The sequence below is a fragment of the Falco naumanni genome, chromosome 2 (genome assembly GCF_017639655.2).
Source record: "Falco naumanni isolate bFalNau1 chromosome 2, bFalNau1.pat, whole genome shotgun sequence".
In the NCBI taxonomy this organism is placed as follows: Eukaryota; Metazoa; Chordata; class Aves; order Falconiformes; family Falconidae; genus Falco; species Falco naumanni.
Genome location: NC_054055.1, coordinates 87,845,264 through 87,871,659, shown reverse-complemented (window position 1 = coordinate 87,871,659; position 26,396 = coordinate 87,845,264). Strand labels below are relative to the sequence as shown.

General features: G+C 37.1%; 1 protein-coding gene across 1 annotated transcript in view; it reads left to right on the top strand.

Annotated features, from left to right (window-relative positions):
- Positions 1-26,396, top strand: part of IL1RAPL1 (interleukin 1 receptor accessory protein like 1) — a 674,194-nt gene that overhangs the window by 482,792 nt on the left and 165,006 nt on the right. Inside the window, exon 5 of the mRNA XM_040582490.1 lies at positions 13,410-13,484. Coding sequence (XP_040438424.1) covers positions 13,410-13,484 — 75 coding nt within the window. The remainder of the gene's footprint in view (positions 1-13,409; positions 13,485-26,396) is intronic.

The window sequence follows — 26,396 nt, the reverse complement described above, 5'->3', positions numbered from 1 at the left end:
TTCCAGGGATTTAGGTTCCAGCTCCTAGACTTACACAAGGATTATGGTACTAAGTGGCATTTACAAAAGCATAGGAATTAAACAAATGGGATCCACGTCAAGTCATAAGTTATTGAGAACTGGCATGACACTTGGGCTCCTTAGTACCTATAAAATTTTTGAAAAATGGAATAAGGCTCCTGAACCAATAATATTATGTTTTTAGTGAAGTATTGTGTAGTAGCACTTAGCTCAGACGCGAGAAGGAGCATGGACTTGTTACAGGGCACTCTTCCCTCACTCACCAGCACAGATCATTGAAACAGATTATTTTAGCCCAGACACAATGGTGTCCTAGTAAGTTCTTTCTAATGGAGTTCATACAGCTCTGTGTGACACTGAATAGTGCCTTGTAGTAAAACTCCAAGAAAGGTCAGGAAAATCTAACACAGATAGCTAGTCCCTCAGTTGAAATCTGAGTTTGTATTGTGAAATATAAGGTGCTTGTATCACAAGAACCAAGAAACAGAAAGCTAGGCAGGTGAAGAGTAATATTAAAGAAGACCTTACTCTGTATCCAAACGAAACACCTCTATTTTAACCCTAGAAACCCAAAGCAATGCCTTGTGAGGATATTTTTAGCTATTTTTTTCAAAAAAGAGTAGACATTTCTACTGAAAACTTCAGAACTGGAAAATTCCTAAATAACCTTATTTTTCTATGGAAATAGTCCGTACATTCCATTACAAATTCCTTCTTACATTCAGAAGAAACAACAAGTTTGGGGAAAAACTAAGGGAAAGCCTTCCGGTTCCAATTCCGATAGCCTAAGATATTTGATTATGGAGAGAACTGAGTAACAGCAATCAAGATACTTATTGTGAATTTATGATGGTAGAGATTCTGCAAAGAAATAGTGGCATAGATTTCTAGCCAAGTAAATGTAAATATTTCTGGTCAAATAGAACTGATGTGTTGGTGCTTTAATAAGCATTAATTTCCTCAATTCATAAAATAAATTCATAAAATAAGTTTGTCCAAACACTGTTTCCTGTTTCCAAAGGAAAGTAAGAGAAGATATATTTTTATAAAAATTCAACTAAAGAGGTAGCAGTGTCATCATTTCCCAATTTCAGTATCTGAAAAAGAAACCATCCAACGTGAGCCAGCAATGGTGCTTTTTATAAACTTCTTTGTAATTAAAGAGGGGTGTGTGTGTGTGTGTGTGTGTTCTTTTTTGAAAAAAAAATGTAATAGAATTATTATTTTCAACAAGCTTGTCTGGGTTTGGGGTTTGCTTTACAGACATTTTAGTATAAAAGTATATATTTTTACAACTAAGGTAGGTTTGTGGGGTTTTATGCACCAAGTATTAAATTATGGTTCTGTAACCACCAGCTCTGGTAACATTTCTGCAGACCAAATGTTTGTGATGTCTAGTCTCTGTTTGCTGCCAAGTAACCATATGATATGTGCTAATATGACATCTGTCATACTGGGTTTGTCTAGCAAGCTTTATTTAAAGCCTGGTACATCAAATGGACAATAAGTGACACACATTATTGTTCTCAGTCCTGTTATATGGACTGTGTAACTTTTTTGGATTTAATGTCCTATGATAGACCTTGATTTCCTACTATGTTACAAAACAGAAAAGTTATGGAAACTAAAACTTCTGGGCTTAGACTTCAGACATGATTTGTATAGAGATAATGCAAACCTGAAATCCCTGGTGCCAGGATGTCTGCTGTTACAGCGGGAGGCTCTGTACACACACTATAGAACCAGGCAGAACATCTGTGTGATAATCTGTAGAGCTGTACAGTGCAATTTGCGCAGTATGTCCCCAGCTCCACCCTCATCCCATCTGCTGCATAGACACTAACTACTCAGGACATCCTGGGAATTCTCCAGACTTTCTAAACCTGATTGTAAGAGTAAATATTTGCAAAAAAAAAATGGAAAAGCAGGTGGAGACCTGCTAGAGATATTTTGGTTCAATCACCTGCACAGAGAAAGGTCAGCAGGTTGCTGAGGGTCATGTTCAGTTGGGTTTTGAATATCTCCAAGGATGGCAACTATAACATCATCTCTGGACAACCTGTTCCTGTGTGTGACTACAGCCCTAGTGAAGAATTTTTTTCTTATCTTTAAGTGTCATTTCCTGTGTTTTATTTTGTGCCCATTGCCTCTTCTCCTGTCCCTTAGCACTGCTGAGAAGACTCTGGCTCTGTTGTCTACTTCTCCCATCAAGTCTTTTCACATCAACAAGATCCCCTGAGCCTTCTCTTCTCCAGGCTGAGCACTCTCAGCTTCTTGTATGAAATGCTCCAAACCCTTCAACATCATGTTGTGACTCTTCACTGTCCTTATCCCAGCACATCTACATCTCTTTCATATTGGAGAACCCAGCACTCAAATGTGTCTCATCACAGCTGACTAAAGGGGAAGGATTGCCTCCTTCAACCTGCTGGTCATCCTCTGCCTAATGCAGCGCAGGGTGCTGTTGGTCTTCCTTGCTGCAAAAGCACACTGCTGGTTCATGTCAGACTTGTTCTACATGATCCCAAGGTCCTCTCTGCCAATCTGATTTTCAGCTGGTTGGCTCCCAGCCTGTACTGAAGCCTGGGGTTATTCCTCCCCAGGGACAGAACTTGGCATTTCCCCTTGTTGAACTTCACGAGGCTCCTGTTAGACCATTTCTTTAGCCTGACAAGGTCCCTCTGAATGGCAGCACACCCATCTGGTTTATCAACCACTCTTCCCAGTTTTGTGTTCTGTCATCCAGGTCACTAATGAAGAAGTTAAAAAGAGTTGGCCCCAGAACTAGTCCTCGGGGTACACTGCTGGTATGGGCCTCCAGCTGGACTTTATGCAGCTGGTTGCAACCCTCTGAGTCCAGTGGTTCATGCAGTTTTCAGCCCATCTTACTGTCCACATACTTGGTCTGTACTTCATCAGTTTGTCAGTGAACATATTATGCCATACAGTGTCAAAAGCTTTGCTAAAGCCAAGATAAATAGCATCAACTGCTGTCGTCAGGTCCACTGAGCCAATCATCTCACCACGGAAGGCTATCAGGCTGGTTAACCACAATTTCCCCTTTGTAAAGCCGTGCAGACTACTCCCATTCTTCATCTTGTCTTTCATGTGTTTGGAAATGGTTTCCAGGACTATTTGGTCCATCACCTTCCTAGGGGTCAAGGTGAGACTGGCCAGCCTATGTTCCCAAGATCCTCCTTCTTGCCTTTTTTGAAGTTGGGAATGACATTTGCCTTCTTACAATCCAAAATCTCTCAACTTAAAACCAAAAAAGCCTGCTTGAATGGAGTGGATCAAAAACAGCTGCCTAAGGGGACATAATAGTTCACGTGGGCTGAAAGAGAAGTACAGAAAGCAAAAAAAAACCCAATACCCTCACACTGTACACAAAAGTAGAAATTATGGATTTTTCTTCCTTAAATTTTGGGCCACAAGAAATGGTAGTATGTCTAAATTTCTAGCAGAGCAAAGACAGATTCAGAGGACTATCACTAAAATGACTCAGAGGACAAATGAAAAGGGTGTACAGGTCTACAACAGAACTGGCACAGAGCGAATGAGAGAAGGTTGCCTTTTAAATGAGATTATTTTTAAATAGAGCAACAGAATTAAAATGTTGACTACAAATCCTGAAAGGGAAATTCTATGCAATACATAAAAACTTTAATTGCAAGGCCTTTAAATGTCAGCTCTTTGGAAGAGTTAAGTGGTCCGGGTAGACAGGATCCTATTCTCTTTACAAGGCAACCTCAGAAGATGGGAAATCTTATTCTGAAATGTCAGCATTATCAGCAGAAAGATTCAGTTTTGGGGGGTGGGGGGTGTGGGGCTGGGGAAGCATAGAGTATCTAGAATTTGTGTTCAAAGGTTATGAGCTACAGTATTTCCAAGAATTGTCTGCTCTAACTCAGAAAAAAGAGAGACTAATAAAAGCAAGGCAGGAACAGATTCACACATGTTACTGTTCAGCTGCTACAATCAGTGTCCTACAATAAATGGCTTTAAATGAGGAAAAATACATTGCAGTTACTTGGGTCTGAAATCTAAATTTAAGACAGGGTATACAAAATTACAGGCCATAAATGGAAGCTAATGATAAATTTTAGGGGAAAATTTTAATAATTGTGAAAAAGCTGAGGAAAAGAAATGCTAGTGAATACTAAAATTCAGCTGGAAAGAATGAAAGTGAGGCTGAACAAGAAAATGTAGGTAGCCCTAACTAATTGGACAATACAAATGAAATTTTCTGGGGGCCATCTGGTAAAAATAATAGAGTAATTCTTAAGAAAAGGTTTGTATGGTTTAGTCACAAAGAACATAACCTTATAATACTTCCCCCCTATATTTTCTATATTTCAACCTAGGAAAAAAAAGGAAAGGGTATAGATTAAGGGAATGATGTAAGAAGTGAATTTATGATGATATGCAGAGAAATTTTAATAGCATATGTTGCAGAATGCTTGCCTGATGTGACATGTGAAATGTCTGGTTGGCTTTTCTTACTTGTTTGCCTAAACCTCGTGATTTACATAACTCACTGGTTTGCTCATGAATATGTAATCTATTCAGGTAGCCCAGCTGTTAGCAATACTGCATATGTTTCTATTTCACAAGCCTTATACAAGATTTATACAACACACCACTTCATTGAAGACTGTTCTAAACAAAGGCATAACCTAACATGTAGATATAGGAGCAAAAAAATATTCTTATGGGTTCTAACTGCAAATAAATACATCTACAAGTAGTTGCAATATGGGTCATGGTCCATATAGAGCCTCCAAAAATCATTAGTACGTGCTTCCAGATTTAAAAAGTCCTAGGAAACAACTTCCCAAACCTTTTCATCTGTCTTGGAATAGAAGCAATAACAGAAACTGCAGCATATGCATTTTTGCTGAGGTGAACTGGATTTGCTTAATCCTGTTCTCACACAGTGGAAAAGACAAAGATGTTTTAGGGAAAGCTCTGTGTAGGTCAAATTGGAGAATAAACTGAACTCAAACCAGAAGTATAGCACGTAAGTACTAAAACATGTCAAATGCAGTGGTCTTCTCCATCCTCAGTTTATTTTGCCTGCTAGTTGTTACCAGCATAAGGGCAGAAGGGAGAGTTAGAGACTGCACAAAATGCCAGATCCCTTTGACATGTTGCATGACTGCCCTGTTACACGTGACAGGCGACAGGTGCAGGCGCCCTCTCCAGAAGGGTCAAAGTGGTTATGCAAAGCATCCGCTTCTGGCACTCTGGCAGGAAGAGAGACGGCTGGATTGGCCTAGGGGACACACATGAGCTGGTAATACAAATGTGGCAAAACAGACAAAATTCCTGCTGAATGAAATGCTGGTGAGCTTCACTGTTAAGATGAAACATCAAAAAATCTCCTGCTGGAAGCGCTCTTAGATGCGTGTTTTCATTCTTTTGTGAACAAGAGCTTTTATATTAATTAAATGCACGGATAATATATCACATGCTTGTTTACAGCAACAACAGCAGCAATCATCTTGTTCACCATTTCTCAGGTTTTTCTTCAGATGTTCTGATGTCTCTTAAATGGAAGTGGAAGGAAAAATTTAACAGAACATGCAGACAGACCTGGCTTTAGCATGACATCCTTTTCACAGACCTACATAGAAAATCTCATTTTCATTATCTTACTTCAGGGATTAGTTTTGTGCAGAAGCAATGGTGTGATACAGAGGAACTTTACGCAAGAGAGAAAAAAATATGGATATTTTATATCCTTTAATATTTTTATTTGCCTTTTTTTTTTTTTGGGTGTCTTCATTTTTTTATGGGGGAGGAGGAATCCTGTCCCTATATATAAAAAGTATTTTAGGATCAAAGCCTTGTTTTATTCCTTCCTTTCCTCTTTGTAAGATCAAAATACAAATTCTAAATCTGCCTCACAAAGAGATGAATACTGTCAAGAAGTTAGGCTGATATTTCACTCAATAGTTTTAACTACATATACTCTTTCGTTCTTTTGTATTTCAATACTGCATTAGCATCTCTGATGACAATATTTTATTATTTGTGTTTTTTCATTTGACAACACGGGGAAATGTCAGTGTGTTCAAGAAAACTAACAGAAATTAAAAATAGCAAAATATACATCTTGTGTGAAGTCATAGGAGTAACACAAGTGTCACACCAGATTGAATTAGAGACAAGCAGATAATGAAAACCCCAGCATCTGGCTGCATTTGCTCTTCTGCAGTATTCAACTTGCTGTTAATCACAGGGGACTCACAAAATTAAAACATTTTAAAAGGCTTCCTGGAAATATTCCTCCTATCTTCTAAGATTTCATTTTAGCAATGCCTCTTTTTTCAATATGTGTCATTGAAACTTTTGCATAATAATGGCTTCTTTATTAGTTACCATTTTACCTGCTTCTGCACTTTCTCACAGGAAGTGCTATGATTCCCTTAATGCATTACATAGTTTTTTTAGGAGAAATTTCTTATGTAGAAAATTTGAGGATTGTAACTTCAGTCTGGGAAAAAAAATCAGAAGAAAGGATTAGGTATGAGAAACAAAAACTTTTTTCATTTGTATGCCCAAGGCCATAGGGTTGTTTTTGGTTGGTTTTTTTTTTTTTTTTTCTTTGCTTGTTTGGGGGTTTTTGTGGGGTTTTTTTAGTATGTGGTAAGGAGAAAGCAATGAAAAAGGCATAAACTGCAAGAAAAAGAAGATTTTTTGTCTCACAATGTAAGATTTATGGGAATATTTCAGAAGATAAAAGCTGATCTTCCGTCAGTCATAGTGATAACTAAGTCACATTAGGCAGCTCATTTATGCTCATATGCCTATGCTTTCACACATGTATCTTTAATATCCTTACATGTATCTGCCCCCAGCTTGAACTGCTTGATTCACGGCATAACCATACTTGTTCACACAGTAAGGCAGAATATCTTTACAGGGCTGCTGTGCAATTCATGCCATATGTGATTTTAAATGATGCTCTTGTGAGTGAAAACTAATTTGAGTGTAACTCAGAAATGAGATTTAAGGTTCTTAGAAGTCTCAAGCACGTATAAAGAATTCCCTTTTTATGAAAAACCTTGCCATATATATATATTTTTTTTTTAAGGCAATGATTTCTCTAGTGATATATCTGAATACACAGGGTTATACCTATGTTAGGAGAAATACAGAAAAAAACCAACATCCTTGCATTGCATTACTTAAGTTTTGCTCTGTTCACAATTGCCCTGAGGAATCTCAGAATTCTCAATGTTAATATTCATCTGGACAGTGGCTGTGTATATTAATGTTTCAAGACTGCAGATTCAGGCTGCACATCATTTTACTGCAACCTACTGTAGACTACTGCTACTGCATTATTTCTTCCACAGACATCACTATTGAAAAAAAAAAAAAAAGAAAAAAGAAAAAAAAAAAGAAATCAAACCCAAAAGCATACACTAGTGATTTACAAGGTACTGAAGTTATCGACATAAATGCTATAGTTTTTCATCCTATTCTTATAATTACCTGTGATTCCTAAATATTGCCATCTATGGCAGCTTTCTGTAAATGATGGCTTTCCAATGACAGCGCCCTCTCATGAAGTGGACACTTTAACATTGTAATATGAAAAAAATGGGTATTTTTTTAATCTCATTCTAAATCTTCTCCGCTGCCATTAGTATAAGATTAGATTATCATGCCTGACAAAGCTCGGTTAAATGTTCAGATGTAGCAGTTAGAGGGGTAAGCACACCACACACATTGTAGCCAGGCACCGGCTGACTAAGGGCAGAAGGAGCAGGCAGCAGTCCTAGGCACGATGCTCAGTAGTGCCTGAAGGTTCAGCTTTATAGTCAGTCAGACCTAATACCTCTCTTCTAACAGATGTGCCTTGTCCTTGAGGTCATTTGCCTGTGCCACAAGCAGCAGAATTAAGAGAAGACAAAAAGAAATGCAGGATCTGAAAATTAACAGGAAAGTAAAATGTAATGAGGAATTCTCTTAGTTTCTAGAAGCAAGGTAAGAGATAAGAGATCTTTCTGAACTGCAGGGTGAATTCAAAGCAACAATGTGGACTTCAAGAAAAGAACCCCATCTCTTTGGTTTCCTTTGATTTCAAAGTGTAGGAATATTTGCCTTAGCATAGTAATGAATTATTTCCCCTATTTAATCCTGTGCTATAGCTGCAATATCTTCCAGGGACATGTCAGTGTTTTTTTCTAAAAATGGTCTAAGTTCATAAACATAAGAGGTTTAATCTTATTGTATTATCTCAAATCTCAGAAGGATCAGAAGGGTTTTCATCCTCAGAAACTAAGTTTTACTTGAATAAAAAAGTTGGTCAAAATATGTTCTAAGATACAGATAACTCAGACTGGCCAGGTAAGGCAGCCATTCCTGTGAATTTTTATCCCTGCAGGAAGCGTGCAGCCAACAAACTGGCTTTCTGAGTCGCAGACAACTCCAACAGCCCTGTCTGGCTTTAAGAAACTAAAACTATTGGCAATCATTACAATTTACAAAGAAGAATCTGAGAGCACTTTGCAAAGCAGACATAAGCAAAGATCTTTGGAATCAGTATTTTTCTCTTATAAAGCTTGTGTGTTTTGAGGCAGTTCGATTTTTAGATGTCTAGCTTAGTGATACTTTGATGTCCAGTTTGGATTAAGCTTTTATTCATTAGCTGTGTTAAATTCTAACAGGTGGCAGGTCTTTTCAGACAAAATTGTGGGTAGAACAAATATGTGTATCATGTGATGATAAACTTCTAAAGCTAAAACAGCAGCTTAGAAAAAAGAGTAAGGAAATAGGTGGCTGATGTAAAAATATTAAGTTCTGGCTAGTTTCCAGTTGGGTGACTGATTGTGGTGGCTCTCAGTTTCATTACCACAAGACAAATTCTTCAATATATCTTAAATGTACATCCAATCTGATAGACATGGAATGTGAATTTAGGCGTTTTCTCTTTGAGCAAGATCAATATGTCTGCTGCTGAATGGTATTTCTGAAGTTAAACTCAATTTTTAAAACAACTTCAGAATCGGTTATTTCACATGATTTTTTTTTTTATTTTACTTTAGTTTGTTTCTAATGAAAATTTTTACACATATTAGTTTTCTAACCATTCATCAGTGATGGTTCAGAAATTAAACATGAGATGTGTTGTAAACTTGATTTATGATCCGACAGTTTTTCTTTGAAAGACTCTGACCTGTCAAAACCCCAGTTTTTTCAGAGGAATATACCAGTTTTTATTAACTGGGATAAGGTTCCTAAGTGGAAAACAAAGAAAGAAAGAAGGAAGGGAGGGGGTAGGGGGCAGGGCGGGAACAAAACCGGACACGGGACATGGACACAACACCAGGAAAAAAAATAAAAAAAAAGATATTGATATGGAAAGACAGAAAGAGAAAAAAAAAAAAAAGCGGGGGAGCATATGTGTGTGTATGTGTGTGTGAGAAGTGCACCTGTGTCTGAGTAGATAATAATATCCAGGAACAGATTCTTGCCAAGAGGTTTGAGCATTCCCCTGTGCAAGAATAGGAATCTGAACACTCTGTTCCTCCTGTATGACGACCATGTTGATAACTACTACCTGGTGGGAAGAGGACTCTGGTTTTTTTAAACACATGCAAAAGACTTCTGGTTCTTTGCATAGTGTAAAGAACAGGAAGTGCTTTGAAATCATGGATATTTTTGTAGGGCATGAAAATTATTGCCTTCCTACATCTATTCATAAAAAAGAAAAAAAAAGATATTTAACTTCTTTAATATGACACCAGCTGTAGTTATGAGTTCTGTAATTTTCTTTTGATTTTGCTATTTAGTAGAAGTTTAGGAAGAAAGGATTAAATTCTGGTTTTGCTGTTCAATTTAGTAGATAACTGTGCCTCAATATATCCATCCAAAAAATATTATTAATAATAATTATAATAATTCATTATAATTATTAATTTTGGATAGCATGTTGCATGGTTGATCCAGTTAAGATGACACACCCCATGGTTTAAAGGAAATTAATTAGCTTATAGGAGATGCATACGTCCACTTCAGTTTCTAAACTAAACAAGGATTGCAGAAATTCTGCACTTTCCATTAATGTTTGTATCTGTGGAGAGTGTAAACTTGAAAAGGAGAAAGGCAGCTGGAGAAATTCCCACCTCTACTTCAGTCCACACGGGTTAATTGCCGGGAAAACATACATACATTTGCAACCTAAAAAAAATAGATGAAATATCAGAAATTAAAAGTGTTCATTGACTGAAGGCACATTTCAAATCACCTTTGAAAAACTGATATTTTAGATATACCAAGTTATTAAAATTATTTTCCTTGCCTGTGTTACTCTCATTTACAGTATTTCAGTACAGCCTACAACTCTGGAATGCAGAATACCCTGGGATGCTTTTGCTTTTCAAGATGGGTGAAGGGGTTGGCCCTGGGAGATGTGATCACTTGTCGTATAGACATACAACAGTGTTAGGTTGGTAGGCATCAATAGGGAATGAAACACTATAATACTGATATTTGCCCCAATTTAGACAGCTTAGAGTTGCACTGTCTTATTAAGCATTAATTCTTCCTGGCCACAAGTATTGGTAACCATCAATTTAAAATAGGTACACAACACAGTCAGCCCCTGGTGTACCTTTGTTCTAACGTTGATTAGAGGTTTTTATGTACTCCTGGATGATGGGGCAGAGTGCATTCTTAGCAAAATGGGAGGAATGAGTGACAAAGTGAAGGGCAGGGCTACTGTTTAGGGGGACCTTTACAAGTTGGAGAAAGTCATGGAGTGGGTAGTGGAATAATCCCATGCAGCAGAACCAGGGACAGACTGAGTAGGGAAAATCCTGACAGCACAGGTAGACAGTAAGTTGAGCGTGAGTTGGCAAAGGCCAAACTGCACAGCTTTTGGAAAGTATTTAGCTAGCAGGTCCAGGAGGGTGATCCTTTGCATCTATTTAGCATCTGTGAAGGCACATCTGGAAGGCTGTGTCAAATTTTGGGTTCCTCAGTGTACAAAAAGACATGGGCATACTGGATGGAGTCTAGTGCAGGGCCACAAGGTGGCAGGTGGCTGGAACACCTGAAGTGGTGAAATCTCCATCCACAGAGATGTTCAACACATGGCTGGATGAGGTCCTGACAACCTGCTCTATTGGATCTCCTCTGAACATAAGGTTGGACTGCTTGGCCATTGGAGGGTCTTTCCAGCCTACATGCTCCCATGATTCTGATACAACAGTTATGGGTCTCATTTATTATTTTCAGTAATGTTTTCTCTGTTAAATTATCTATTTCCCACAAGTGGTAGGAAATTAAATGGGACATAAGTTTCATAATAACTTCACACTGTTGCTGAAGGATGATTTATCTCCATATATTAACATCCTGGGCCTATTCTTTCAAAAGTAGGAAGCCTCTTAGAAACCTGAAGTACAGGACCACAAAGGTAATGTTGATCTTTGCTTAAACAGAGAAAAATAGTGTTTTCTAATCTATTTATTTGCTGCATTCAGATTAACTCCACCGGTTACTGTATCTTTACTTAAATTGAGAGAACTTTGTTTGCTCTAAAAGTTTCAAAACAGATTTAGAGCAACAGTGACTCAGAAGACATTATCTGATAATGGTAATTGAGCTGAGAATGACAAAACTACAAAACTAAATTTAAATTCATAGTGGATGATGTTTAAAAGATGGCAATGGGCTGATAAATTGTGAAACTTTACAGAGAAGTTAAGAAATGGGAATGACTAATTTTGTAGTTTAAGAAAAAATGTATTTTGAATCCTTTTCCCTGCCACCCACCTTAGCCCTCAAGGTAAAAAAAAAAAAACCAAACACACACACACAAAAAAAAAAACCCCAACAAAAAAAAAGAGAGTGAGAGAGACTAAAAAGAGAACTAAAAAGCATTCATATTGGTGTAAAGAAAAGTAACAACCCAGAGATGTTGCTGAAAAGTCTTTCACAGCTGTGGCTCTCTCCAAAGTCTGTAGTGCAGAATGTTTTTCTCTAGAGAGTAGAAGCTATTATTGGACAAATGAGCTGAAAGTGGCTCTGTGGACAAATCCAGTTCTTTTCCCATCCCCGAAGAATTATTTCAATTCAGTCATAGATCTGATAGGTCAACAACCCAGACATCAATTGAGTGGGTTTATGCTCCGGTCAGGTAAAGGAAAACCTCTGTAAAGCAGAAACTTATGAGTTGATAATGAATGTATTCTGTAAGTGTTGCAAAGTTGAAATTAATACAGTAGATTTTAAAGGATGTTGATAATTTAATGAAAATGCAGAGAAAACATAGTAAAAAGAATGCAGTTAAAGCTCTCCTGCAATTCAACTGACAGGAGATGAGTATGTTTAGTAGATTAAACTCATACACATGTGGTTGTGTGTGTGTCAGTAAGAAAGGGAACAGTGATTTTGACAAGTTGAAGGGAACAAATATTATAGAGTTATATCAAAATGTCAAATGTACTTTAGATCTCTGACAGCCCATAATCTGTGTTAAAGACTGAAGTATGAATGAATGTTGAAAAGCAAAATATCAAAGTGTTCCAGGTGATTACAAAAGTTGAAGCTTTCCCATGAACATTTACTATCAATTTTAAAGAACAAAAATATGTGAATGTTCTTTTTTTGTATAACATGCATACATCTGTCAGAGATCAGTGAAGACTATGCTTGCTAAAACCAACAAAACTAGTAATAATCAGTGTCACTTCTATGAATTAAGCATACAGATGATTAATCTAGTAGAATACCTGCACTATTTAGCTGCATGCTTCAAAACATGCTCCAACAACTTTCAGAAGTTTTATCTCCACTACAAAACTCTTCCTAGGGCACAATTTACAAAAGCCTACTAATATTATTTCAGGGTAGATCAAAAGGGAGAAGGAAAGTCACCTTATTAGGAATCTTAACTTTATTTCACTGCGTCCATCCCTTGGATTTTGAAAACTGTGCCTTTTCTGGTAGTCTACTTTCAAAGGTTTCAGTGACAATAATATCTTTTTAAATAAATTTTTCATCAAATATTCAAAATTGTTTCACAGTAACTTAGTTTACTTCTTTGTTAATGAGTATATTTGAAAGAAAGGTAATTAAATATTTTAACAAACTATTAAATGCTGGATAATACTTATGAAAACAAAATTATATCAGTGCATGGGTTTTGTGAGGGTTTAAAGAGATGTTGGTTTAACACAAGTGCTTTCAATACCTTAGCACATGAAAGATTCTAAATTTTGGTGCTATATTTACAGCTACTGAAGGCATGGATATTATTTAAATAAAAGAAAACCTAAAGCATTACTGAAACAATAGGTATAAAATCAAGTCTTGTTGTATCCAGTAATAATCAGAAAACTATATTTGTGAATTTCTTTCTTTTCTAGCACCACTAACAGATAAACCACCAAAGCTTTTACACCCATTGGAGAGTAAGCTAACAATTCAGGAGACCCAGTTAGGTAAGTAGCAAACACAACATTTCTATTCAAATTGTATGAAGGTATTTGATGTCTTAATGTATGATGGTAATGTGATGGTATGTTGACATTAATAATTTCATTGAAAAGCCATTGCATGTGCTTTGTTTCTATACAGAGATGTATCATATAACATCTAGAAGATTGTTCACAAAAAAAATGGTAGTAATTAATACTGAATTCTGAGCTCTTGAATAATTATTGGTACTCGGTTTTACCTTTGCTGAGAGCCTCAGCTTATCTGTGTATTTACATATATTTACTGTGGGATTCAGTGGGGTTTTATGGCTTAAAATCTGCTTGCAAGACTTCTTTTCTTTGGCTATTCCTTACACAATTGTGAAGATCCTCTGTAATTATAAATGTGCTGGTCTAAAGTCATCTAACAGTGAGAAGTTAACATAATAGCATCTGATTATTTTGAATGTATGAATAGATATGTAAAGATGAATGGAAAGAAACTAGTGCATGAAGAAACCATTTTGTTTCACTTTTCCTAGCCTAGTGGATGGTGGGTATGTTTTGTCACTTTGATTTCCTACCGCAGTACAGGTAATTAAGGCTTTAGAGCTGAGTGCACGTTACTACACTTTGCAGGGTATAACAACCCATCTCCTTTGTGTATTGACACAGAAGGCAACTTGTAAGAAACAAACAATCCTCAGTAGGTTACACTGGAATTATGCTTTGGTGTCAGAACAGTAACGTATCGATAGATCTTCTAACATGGTCGCTACAGAAAGAAAGGAAACAGATCTGGTGCAGCACAGCACCTGAAAAAGCAGAAGGCTTGCAAATTAATTCTGACAGTCATTGGCAGAATGTTCTATGGTGCTTGCCATCTTATGGCTAATAGTGGCCAGAGGATAATTCATATTTATTTTGATAGTTGTAAAATATTACTTAAAATGATTCATACTATTCAGGTAATATTCTGAGACACTGATACACGTTTTCAGAAACAATTCTGTAGAAAACAGGTGTAACATATTTCCTTCTAGAGCTACTTTCTGTTCTGAAGGTATTGTTTCTGATATATCAACTTAGAAAGCTTTTCTGTATGACAATCCTAGATGATTTTACCTTTTTATTTGAATGCAAGCCTAGGGAACAGAAAGCAAAATAACCCCACACATTTTTTTTCCTAACTAATGTTGCTGACTGAGATAGTTTTGACAAAAAAAAAACCAAACAAAAGGCAGAACCTTTGGGGGCTTTTATGTTGCCTTGCTAAATATGCTGTATGAGTGAGACTATTTCAATAAAAGTGTAATTATTAATGGCTTTTTATGTATGATTTTTAAAATTACTCATATATTTGATTTCTCATAGTTCTAAGAAACAGATGAAATAATTTCAGGAGTGCTGGATTTAAAAAAGAAACTTTTCAGAAAACATGAAAGAGCTAGTTTGAAAATGTCACTTTCAGACACAGATGGGAAAGTCTGACTGTAAATGAATGTGAAACTACAATACTTTGCCTTATATCAAGAAGCTGTTGTTTAAAAGCCTGTGAAAAAGCCTGTGAGAACTGGCACAAGTGCAAAAAAAAAATGGTAGTTCTCTGACAGGAGAATTAAGTTGTTCTACTCTTAGATTTAATATCTTGGTCCTGATAATTTTTGAAAGCTCTGTTTCACTGAGGAAAGCTGGTGTACCTTTCAGGGGACCAGTTCATATCCTGTGAAAAATCCAAAATAATCTTGGAATAATGTAGCATTTCACCTAGTCAAAACTTAGAAAATTACCTAAACCAGCAGTCTCCTACACACCCACCTGAGGCTTGGGGTGACCACATGTTACAGACTGGTCCGGACACTGCCAGAAAACATGTTAGTCCTCCAGAATGTGTTTGGGATAGTGTGTTTGTCCCTTATTTGGAAAATACATGTGTTGGTGGAAGAGGGAGAGGTGAAACGGGTGTCACAGAAAAGGGAGAGCAGGGAACTAGAAGCCTGAAGTACTCTGGGATTTCGTTAGCAGGTCACCAGTTGGTTCAGTGGGGAGCTGGGGCAATCCCCACTCTCTTCCCACATTTCTGCACTTCTTATCTAGCAGTCTTCCACCTCGGCTTGGAAACCAAGCGGGTCGCAACTGTCAGGGCAGGCCCTGGACAGTGCATACATAATTTACAAGGATGTGTGTGCTTCTCCAGGTGCACATGGTGTGCTGAAGGTTCAGTAGTGATGGTTCACCTAAAAATCATCCCCTGCCAGCAGTCCTCTGGGTATTGGTGCTTGGCACACTTGTGAGGAACCCCTCAGTAACCCCAGTGTGTTTGCTGCTGGAGGAGCTACCGGAGTACAGTTCTTAAACAGGGCACCTCCATGCAGTGTCTAAATCAAGGTAGGAAGAGTCCAGATGTATCTAATTCATTTGTCTCCAGCACGTTGAATGACAGAGATATCTGACACTTATAGCTGATACATTGTCTCTTCTACATACCAGCAATTAAAATTAATGTCATGGGACCATGGACCTGTTGTATTACTGTGTTGTATGGCTTCCGTAAAACCGCATCAGACCAAAAGGTGACTGCATATTAAGGAAGGAGTTTCTCTAAGGGGTGACCGATAGAGTGTTATAGCATAAACTAACAGTTGCAGTTTAACTTAAGATGAGGAAAGCAAACAGAGCTGGAGAATCTTCACACCTCACTCCTTCACACCTCAGGAGTCCTACAGGCTCCCTTCACGCTCACCCAACTAGTCATGGAAAAGGTGTCCCACTGTTCACCTGATGTTTGGGGGAGTGTTAAACATGGTTGCACCACAATGAGAAACCTTAAGAGAGACACAGGAATCCTGACACCTCATCCAAAATATCTTTTTATTACACTGATTAGTAACCTGAAAAGCACTAGAGAGAAACACAGGGTAGAAATTGGAGGAGAAATTAATTTCTCAAAGGTCTTGCTTAAAAGACAGCATGAGACAGCCAAAAAGCATGAAGCAGGGAAATCCTACATGAGGAAAGAAAGATTAGTTCCCAACTTAATCCTGTTCTGCATTTAATGTTTTTTTGTTTGTAACTTCACTTCCAGTTTCATAATCAATACCTTAATCCTGTTGCAAAGGTAAAAATACTGTTTTCTTTTTAAACTTTTCTCCTGTTGAAAAGGTTCTTGAATAACTGTGGTGACCTCAGTATAATCTGCTCCTCTGGAAACCATGACTCTAGATAAAATATTATGTCAGATACTGTCTTCAAAAGTACGCAGCCTGCAAGAAGCCTGGAGCTGTAATGAGATGAGGAGCATTTCCCACTCAGCTCTGAGCTGCCCTGTGGCCTGGCAGCAGCACAGGTTAGGAGGGGCAGTAAAGTAGGCAAAGAATGGGAGGCAAGGGGACAGAAGACACCATTAATGAAGAATTGCCCAAGGGACTGAATCCTCACAATATTCTTCCTCTTACCTTCAACATGCAAACAAAATCGAAGAAATCCCTGCTAACATAAAAAAACCCCCTTGTAATAACATAAAAATACAAACCTTTCTGTTCAAACCTGTTCAGAAAGGGATTGTTTCTTACATATGAAAAATCCTAAAATGTCATATACCTGTATTTTTAATTCTAGAATTATGTAGATATTATATATTTATGGTATAAATATATCATAACTATGATATCTTTATTTATATAGAAATTACGTTCCAGTTTTCTAAATTGGTAAATTCTGAATCTTTTCTGTTTCACCTTCAGGTAACATTGTTTTTCCCATCAGCCCTGTCAAATATCTGCCCCCCTCAAGGAAACAGGAATACTTTTAGTCTGTCTCAAGAAAATCTGATTTTAGTATCCAATTAGTGCACCTTCATGTTACTAAAGAAGACAGCTTTGTCTCCACAACAGGCAGTAACATATCTGAATTAAAAAAAACAAACACAAAACCAAAACAAAACAAAAAACTAAACACAACCATGCAATAATTACTTTAAATGCCTGACAATCTAGTTAGCCTGTGTCTTGCCCATTTTTTGGTTCTGGCTCCTGGTTCTGCAGAAGGCTGTAGTTTGAAATGCCAAAATTCACCTAGAAAAATAAAGCAATTGTTGAATTATTTTTTTGTTAGGCTTGGTGTTAGAGAAAAGAAAAAAGGAATAAAGGATTTCCAGCAGTATATGAATGGACCTAAAAGATAAGTTTGGACAGGCACCTAACCACTTTCTCTGTCATTTGAATGAAACAATTTTTCGTGAATTTCATCCAACACTAAAAAATTACTCTTGTGTCCAAATATGCAGTGAATGATCTCCTATTTGTTCTTAGGGCATTATTTCAATATAATTAAATTTACTATCACCTAGTGAATTGGGGATTGCTTCTTTCTCCCCCTTCCCAACACATGTTCAAGAAAGTATAACTAAAACTACTTTTAATGTATTTTTTCTAAAGTGTGAATACAAAGAAGTTCCAGAGGTAAATCATCAGGAAGAGGAGAATGTTACTTCATTTAGAGCACTGTGTTGTCATAACAGGTCTTCTACACAAATTGGCCTTGTTAATGATAAAAGCCCTCCTTAACTATCTTAACCAGTAGGTATATAAATAAATTAACTAAATTGATATGAAATAACTAGCAATCTGTGCTAGTTAAAATGAAAAAATATCTAAAATAATAAATTTTCATCTCTACACGTTTCCTCTAAATGTTATATTCACTCTATAACAGGAACAGATATTTTTTTAGTTATGATATAGGGGTTTTTGTTTATCTGTTCAATTATACCAACATTCTTTAAACCAAATCAATCCTTTTCTTAATCATGTGATTCAGTTGGACACTTTTGTGCGTTGATATAGCCTATGATTAGATCAATGTGATATGGGCAACAGTTTTACATTGGAATAATCAAAACTGTAAATTCAGAATTTACTTCTCACATATCAATCTTTTTAATTACCTGAGAGCTGGGGTTTTCCTTTCTGAAAACAACTAGGGGTGTTTCAAATAGGTAAAAATTAGAAAAGAGATAAAATATTAAAGTCTCTTTTTTTTTTCTGTTTGAACTATTTATTGTAAAAAGTTAGTTTTCAAGAAACTAAAATTTTTAAAGAAATATTTAATTGAGGAATTCCTAGCCTCGCTGTTCTAAAATGTTTCAGTTTAATACCAGATCATAATTTCTGGGCTGAAGTATAGTTTCATGTACTCACTTAGTCAAATAGCAGGACTTTCAATGGAAAAGTCTTTGCTTAAAGACTCACTTGCACAATTAATGTTTTAACTGCAGACTGGTTCATGAAAACTGAAATGTTTGGATGTGGTGTAATGGATGAAGATAACATGTATTCTCAGCATCTGGGAAAAAACACAAAAGTATTTGATCATTTTTCCCTACAGAGATAGACATCAAAATGCAAACCAACCATTTAGGGAAATCATGTATGGGACAACTTTTACCTAAATCTGACTCAGGCAAAAGTTTGTATATTGCTAGTATATTTGTAGTCTTTTTGCCAATAATGATTGCTAGATAGCTCAACCAGTTCAAGCACTGTTGTTGTGGTATCAGTGAGGACCATTATGGGAGGAACATGGGGAAAACTGAAGGGCTCATGAAGTGTCAGAAACAATGGCAATGACAGCAGTAGCATTTCTTAGTCCCTTTAGGTAAATTTGTTAAATATAGGTATTATCTCCTGTTTTTTGTAAATGCACTCAAGCAGTAAAATTCAGTGAGGCAGAGCTGGAAGGGAAAGGAAGATAAAAAAGCTGTTTTATTTCTTTCTTTAAAGCAGTGCTATGAGGAAACTCAGAATATTAGAATACCTACTTTACCATATGTATATTTTTTTAAATCCAACTAGATACAAGCTGAACAAAATCTCATACATGCTATTTTACACATTCTACTGGAAAGAGAGAAAATAATCTTCAAAAATTTTTTGCTTGGCATTTTCAGCTAAACTTTCCAATTCCAAATGAGGAAGTATAGCATAGAAGTATATTCTCAAAGTAAGGAATGAACTGAGGACTTCCAAAGGTTTTGATTCAGGGGGGAAAAATCTAGTAAAGAAGAAAATCGCATGGTAATAATGAAGATGTTAATCACTAAGATCTGATTAATAAAAAAGAGAAAAATGCTTCTGACTACCCTATAGTCTTTTCTTTAAACTTTCAACCTTCAGATTGCATTAATCCAATATTGTGTAGATGAGGCTGTCTATGAAGGAACAAACTTAGTTTGCTAAAAAAGAGGCAATATGTGAGTCAGAAACATTCAACTGCACTAAGGAAAAATTTGTAGTTACAGCTCAGTGACAACATGTAAACGGATTTTTTCTTTCACTTTAATTTAATTTAATAAAACCCTAACATGTCATAGTTAAAATATCAGAAATAGCATGTCTATGTATTTTAAATGTTCTGTTTCTTTCTTCATCTGTCTGTGAATCTGAGAATATATATACATGTATACCTAATCTCTCCCTATATATATAACATATATATAAGTTAAGACAAAACTTGACAATACATTTGTTCAAATTTTATCTCACTTTATTAATGCTTTCTCTGGGAGACATTTATCTGATTTAATGATTGAACAATACAATTTCTTTATTCATGTTAGATTATAATCCATTGAGAAATGTCTGCTCTAAAGGGTATTATAAGCTATAAGTATCTGAGGTACTTTCTGTGTTAAGCGTCTAAATAAGATTTAATGCAATAAAAAGGTATCCATCCAGTCTCTCTGCAACTATGTACATTTCATTTTTTAAGTTTAGATTAGATAAATGAGAATTTTCAGTTTCAAAATGTTTGTGCAATTTTTCTCATTTCCTGTTAAAATGGTAAACATTCAGTTTGATTTTATAATATGAGAGAAGACTGTGGAACATTAGAAGATTTTCCGTATCAGTTGGATAATCATCCAAAAGTTTGATTTCCTATTTAAGATTTTCTTAAACAATTAAAAGGTATATATTTCTTACTAGCAGGATAAAATATAATCAGATACAGCAAAACTTCTATAAGAATTCTCTGTTGGAAACAGCAGGACATAACTTACTGTAACAAAGGTAATAATAAATACAGAATACCATATATCAATACTGCAATTTAGAAATAGGCACCTACTGTACATGATTTCCAGCCTGCGTAAATATAGTCCTAGAAAGACTGTAACTGTGCAAATTTGAAGCATCAGAAATCACATTGTTCTGTGATTGCTTTTGCCCAAAATGTGTTTCTAAATTACACGTAAGCACTTTATTGTATCCAAAGTTGAAAGATACACAAATATTTCCTTGCATACAAAAAAAGCCAACCATCACGTAATGCTATTATGTAAAAGCATTGAAATTTTAAGTACTAATTATCAATATTGAAATTTAATACCATGTCCTAAGTACTTATCATTGGTAACTATTTTAAATTAATGAACTCTTCCAGAATATTCTGCTCTAAAGATACAGATCTCTTGTGAACAGGAGTGGTCCTCGCATGTAAAGCCGATCTCAATAACAATGTCTTCGAGCTATCAGTGGAATGACAAACACTAGTATAGGGTTTTTTTTCTCCCAGGAAAATCTGCTTTTGAGTTCCAGAATAAATGCTTTGCAGCATTATTGGTGAAGTCAGCATGTGTTCGTGCAGTCCAAATGAGGAGTGGTTTTACAAAAAGCTGCATTGAACATTGTTCTTGTTTTAAAACATACTGTGGATTTGTAGACTGGATTAAGATTTAGTGCTGTACACAGGTTTTATTTTGAAAAATCCATCTAAATCTGCATGCATTCTTAATAGCAATCATTAACAAAGGCTTGACAGTTTGTCATGTCAACAGAAAACAGAAAATTATTTAGAGGAACACTGAAGGGCTTAAGTGCTTGTGACAAACTTTTACAGTTTAGAAATCATGTATTTTGACTATTTTGAAACAGTCAGTAGAACAGGATCCTTTACATGTATGTTAACGAATGTTCAGATTGTGTATACTGAGGTGCTATTCTTGTCTGTTTACATAGCATATTATGGATGAGTACACAGGATATAGTATCCCTAGATATAATCAACACACATTTGTTATAGATGTCCAATTCACTAGCTATTTAATTTTATATTATTTTTAATAACTGAATAACTTGCAAATAAAAACTTCTGAAAATTCAGTTTGATGCTACATAGCATAACTGATTTAAAAAAAAAAATAAATAATTCCAGCAATCGTTTATTTAAGGCATGTTTTGTAAGCCTTCATGTAACACTTCGGCAATAAACGCAAGATCCAGAACTACAGGTCAGTGAACTCCTTTGCTTTGTGTTAGGCTTGAGGTTATTTGAATACATATGTTTATTAGTCTAAATTTCATATTTAACAACAAATTACCAACAGTGTGTTCAACATTCACATGCCAATCATAATTTGTGTCCTATATCCCTCTCAGAATGCTCTAGACAGCTATAAACAAAAGATAACACAACAGTATTTTTCATAATCCATCATCCTTAAATTTCTTATCCTTTACCTAAGGTATTTCTGACAATGGACTACTTAGTTACCTTTTCTTGTTTCCATGCAAGAAAGTAAAATATCATCTGAAACAAGAGCTCAAGGTGCTTAGTTTTCATGCCAATCTGAAAGTGTGTATATATATATATATATATATATATATATATATGTATGTATTAAAAAGTCCAAATACAAAGAAACTGGTTTTAAAAACTTGTTTCACTGAACTCACCAGTAACTCTTGGGAGCCATGGAGCTAGGAAGTTAAGAGAGAGAAGGCATTCTGTTCAGTAAAACCAGAATTTAAATGTACACCTCAGGATCTAGTTATTGTGAAGGCCCATCTTGGGTACCTACCTTGAACTCTGCAGTAAATGTCACCTTCCAGTGTATCAGTCATTTCAACCACTTAAAGTATCCTTTAAATAGATATGTACTATATTACAAATATACTGGTCTCTTTCCAATAACTAGTTTATAATAACTGAAAATATTTGTAGGAAAGGAAGTATTAAAAAAATGTCATAGTTATCAAGAAATAAAATATAAGTGACTATTTATATTCACTACAGAAACAGATGAAATGTATACTTTAACCCACATTGGGTTTATGAAGAAGAAAATTATAACAAGCACTAAAAAATTACCTCTCTACATGAATGTAATGGATTGGAGATGTGAGGCTGTAGGGTCATATGTTCTGTTTCTTTCACAGCTTTCTAAGCAATTCACTTGAAATAATTAATACTTGTATTTTATAATTAATTAATGCCCAGATTTTTATGTAATTGCTAAAAGCATGCATTGTACATTTCTGTTCATTAAAAATCATAAGAGGACTAGCTTCTTGATGCTGACTTTGTAATACTTTTAAAGATTGATACTACTTACAGGTTTCTTATAGTTTAAATAATAGTAGAGGTTTTTAGTGAGTTTATTGTGTGTAGTTTCAATCACTCGCTAGTTTCTTTCAAATAAAGAGCATTATTCACACGAGTCAAAATTAGAGGCTTTCTTTTGGAACACATTTTCAAATTTTAATATAGATATTCAATTCCCATATAAAGATTACTTACAAACAAAGCAGCTGATACTGTACAATCTTTCTTTAGTTTGTTTTTTTGTTGTTGTTTTTGTTTGTTTGTTTTTTTGTTTTTGGTTTTGGTTTGGTTTGGGTTTGGTTATGTTTTGTTTTCCTTTGTCAAGTGGTAATCAATGTCAAAATAGATATTTTATCATAGATAGAGTATCTGAGGTGCCATTTTTAGTTTCCCAGTGCTTTGGAAAGGTCAGGCATTTTCAAAAGATTATAAACCTACCTCCCATCATGTGAGCACTCAAATCAGTGAGATTATTATTCTTTCTGAAAACAAATAAACAAATAAACAGGAGTTACATTTACAAAGGCAGAACCCAAGCCTGAAATTCTTTAGAATGACTATTAGGCAATGAAAAATCTTTAGTTTGTCTGAGGTGTTGCTCAGAATAATTTACTTACTATAGTAGACACATATGCTAATGTGTTACTATCAACAACAGTTCAACCTAGTTTAAGTCAAAAATTAAAATGAGGAATAAAACACTATAGTAGTATTTACTGAAGGAACGCATACAAAAAATAACTGCGTATTTGAAAGACTTGTATAAGAGCATTGGCAGCTCTTAAAATTCCCTGCCTAATGTTTTAGTTCGGTGAATATTAGAATCCTTTTTCAGAATAACAGAATCACAAAGTCACAGAATGGTCAGGTTGGAAGGGACCTCTGGAGATCATCCAGTTCAAACCGCCTGCTAAAGCAAGTTCACCTAGAGCAGGATGCACTGTGTTGTATCCAGGTGGGTTTTGAATGTCACCAAAGGAGACTCCATAGCCTCTCTGGGCAGCCTATTCCAGTGCTCTGTAACCCTCAAAGTAAAGTTCTTCCTCACATTCAGAAGGAACTGGCTATGTTTCAGTTTGTTGCCTGTTGCCCCTTGTCCTCTCATTGGTCACCACTACAGTCTGCTCCCATCCTCTTTACATTCACACTTGAAACATTTATATGCATTGATAAGATCCCCTCTCAGCCTTCTCTTCTCCAGGCTAAACAGGCCCAGATCTCTCAGCCTTTCCTCATAAGGGAGATGCCCCAGTCCCCTCATCATCCTCATAGCCTTTGCTGGACCCTCTCCAGCAGTTCCCTGTCTCTCTTGAACCGGGGAGCCCAGCACTGGACACAGCACTCCAGATGGGGCCTCACCAAGGCAGAGCAGAGGGGCAGGATCACCTCCCTTGACCTGCTGGCCGTGCTCCTCCTAATGCACCTCAGGATCCCATTGGCCACCTTGGCCACCAGGGCACACTGCTGGCTCATGGGCAACTTGGTGTTGAGCAGAACTCCCACGTCCTTCTCTGCAGAGCTGCCTTCCATCCAGCAGGTCAAACCCCAGCCTATACTGGCACACGGGGTTGTTCCTCCCCCAGGGCAGGACCTTACGCTTGCTTTTGTTGAGCTCCATGAGGTTCCTCTCCACCCAACTCTCCAGCCTGACCAGGTCTGAGATGAGCTCCAGCATGAGCTGCTCCATCACTTTTCCAGGGATGGAGGTGAAGCTGACTGGCCTGGAGTTTCCTGGGTCCTCCTTCTTGCCCTTTTTGAAGATTGGAGTTTTCCTCTAGTCTTCAGGCACCTCTCCTGCTCTCCATGACTTTTCAAAGATGATGGAGAGTGGCTTGGCAAAAACACCTGCCAGCTCCCTCAGCACTCAGGGGTGCATCTTATCAGGGCCCATGGATTTGTGGGTGTCAGGTTTGCCTAAATGATCTCTAACTCAACCCTACTAAACCCAAGAATCTTTCTTTCTGCAGACTCTCTTGCCTGCAGTTTCTGGGGTTCCTAAGGGCCAGCAGTAAAGACAGAAGCAAAGAAGGCATTCAGTAACTCTGCCTTCAGTAACTTCTGTGTCCTTCATCACCAGGGCACCCACCCCATTCAGCAGTGGGCCCACATTTTTCCTAGTCTTCCTTTTGCTACTGATGTACTTGAAGAAGCCTTTCTGCTTGTCTGTGACCTCCCTCACCAGATTTAATTCCAAACGACCTCAGCCACCTCCCTACATGTCCTGACCACATCCCTATACTCCTCCCAAGCAGCCTGTCCATTTTTCCGCCTTCCATAAGCTTCCTTTTTCTGCCTGAGTTTTTCCAGAAGCTCCTTGCTCATGCACAAAGGCCTCCTGCCCCCTTGGTTTGATTTCCTACTCGTGGGGATGTACCTATCTTGAGCTTGGAGGAAGTGGTGCTTGAATATCAGCCAGCTCTCTTGGATGCCCCTATCTTCTAGAGCCTTAATGCATGGGATTTCTCCAAGTAGTTCCCTGCAGAGGTCAAAGTTAGCTCTCCTGAAGTCAGGGGTGGCAATCCTACTTGGTTTTCTGCTTCCTCCACAAAGGTTCCTGAACTCCACCATCTCGTAGTAACTGCAGACAACACTGCCCCCAACATTCACATCCCCAACCAGTCCTTCTTTGTCTACAAAGGCAAGATCTAAGAGCACACCTTGCCTCATTGACTCCACCACCTGTGTCAAGAAGTTATTTACCAACACTGCAGGAACCCTCTGGACTGCATGAGCCTGGGTGTGTTGTCTTTCCAGCAGGGAGGCTGAAGTCCCCCATGAGAACCAGGGCCTATGATTGTGAGGCTAGCTCCAATTGTCTGTAGAAGGCTTCATCGACTTCCTCTTCTTGATTAGGTGGCTTGTAGTAAGCACCCACATGTTGGCTCCCCCATGCTGGCCTGCCCCTTTATCTTGAAACAAACTTGTTCTGAATCCATATGTAGATAGAGCTCAGTACATTCCAGTTGTTCTCTCATATAAAGAGCAACTCCACCACCTCACCTTGCTGGCCTGTCTTTCCTAGAAAGTACGAAGCAATCCATGACAGCATTCCAGTCATGGAACTATCCCATCATGTCTCTGTAGCTGCAATGAGATCATGGCCTTGTGACCGCATGCAGATCTCTAATTCCTCCTGCTTGTTCCCCATGCTGCATGCATCGGTGTACAGGCATTCCAGAGAGGTAATCAAGCATGCAGGGTTCCCAGGAGGGGTGTGCAAGAGGATCCATCACAGTGACACACATCAGAGTTGTTTTAAGTGTTTCTTATATCAGTCTCTCCTTGAGTTAAGGAAGACAGGGTAGGTTGAAAATGGAGTTTGGTTTCCAGGGCAGTCAGAGCCAGGACAATGGCAGAAGGGACTGTACAAGCTCCTACTTTTACAGAAAAGAGAAGTCTAGGGAGGAGGCAAATTTTGCTGCCGTTTCCCATGACGTGCAGATCTCTAGTTTTTGTTGTTTTCTGTTTAAAATTCTTCTGACAGTCACCATACAAAGAAGTTATCAAAACCTAAAGAACCATTTAGAGTCAGATGCACAAAAAACATTTAGATGC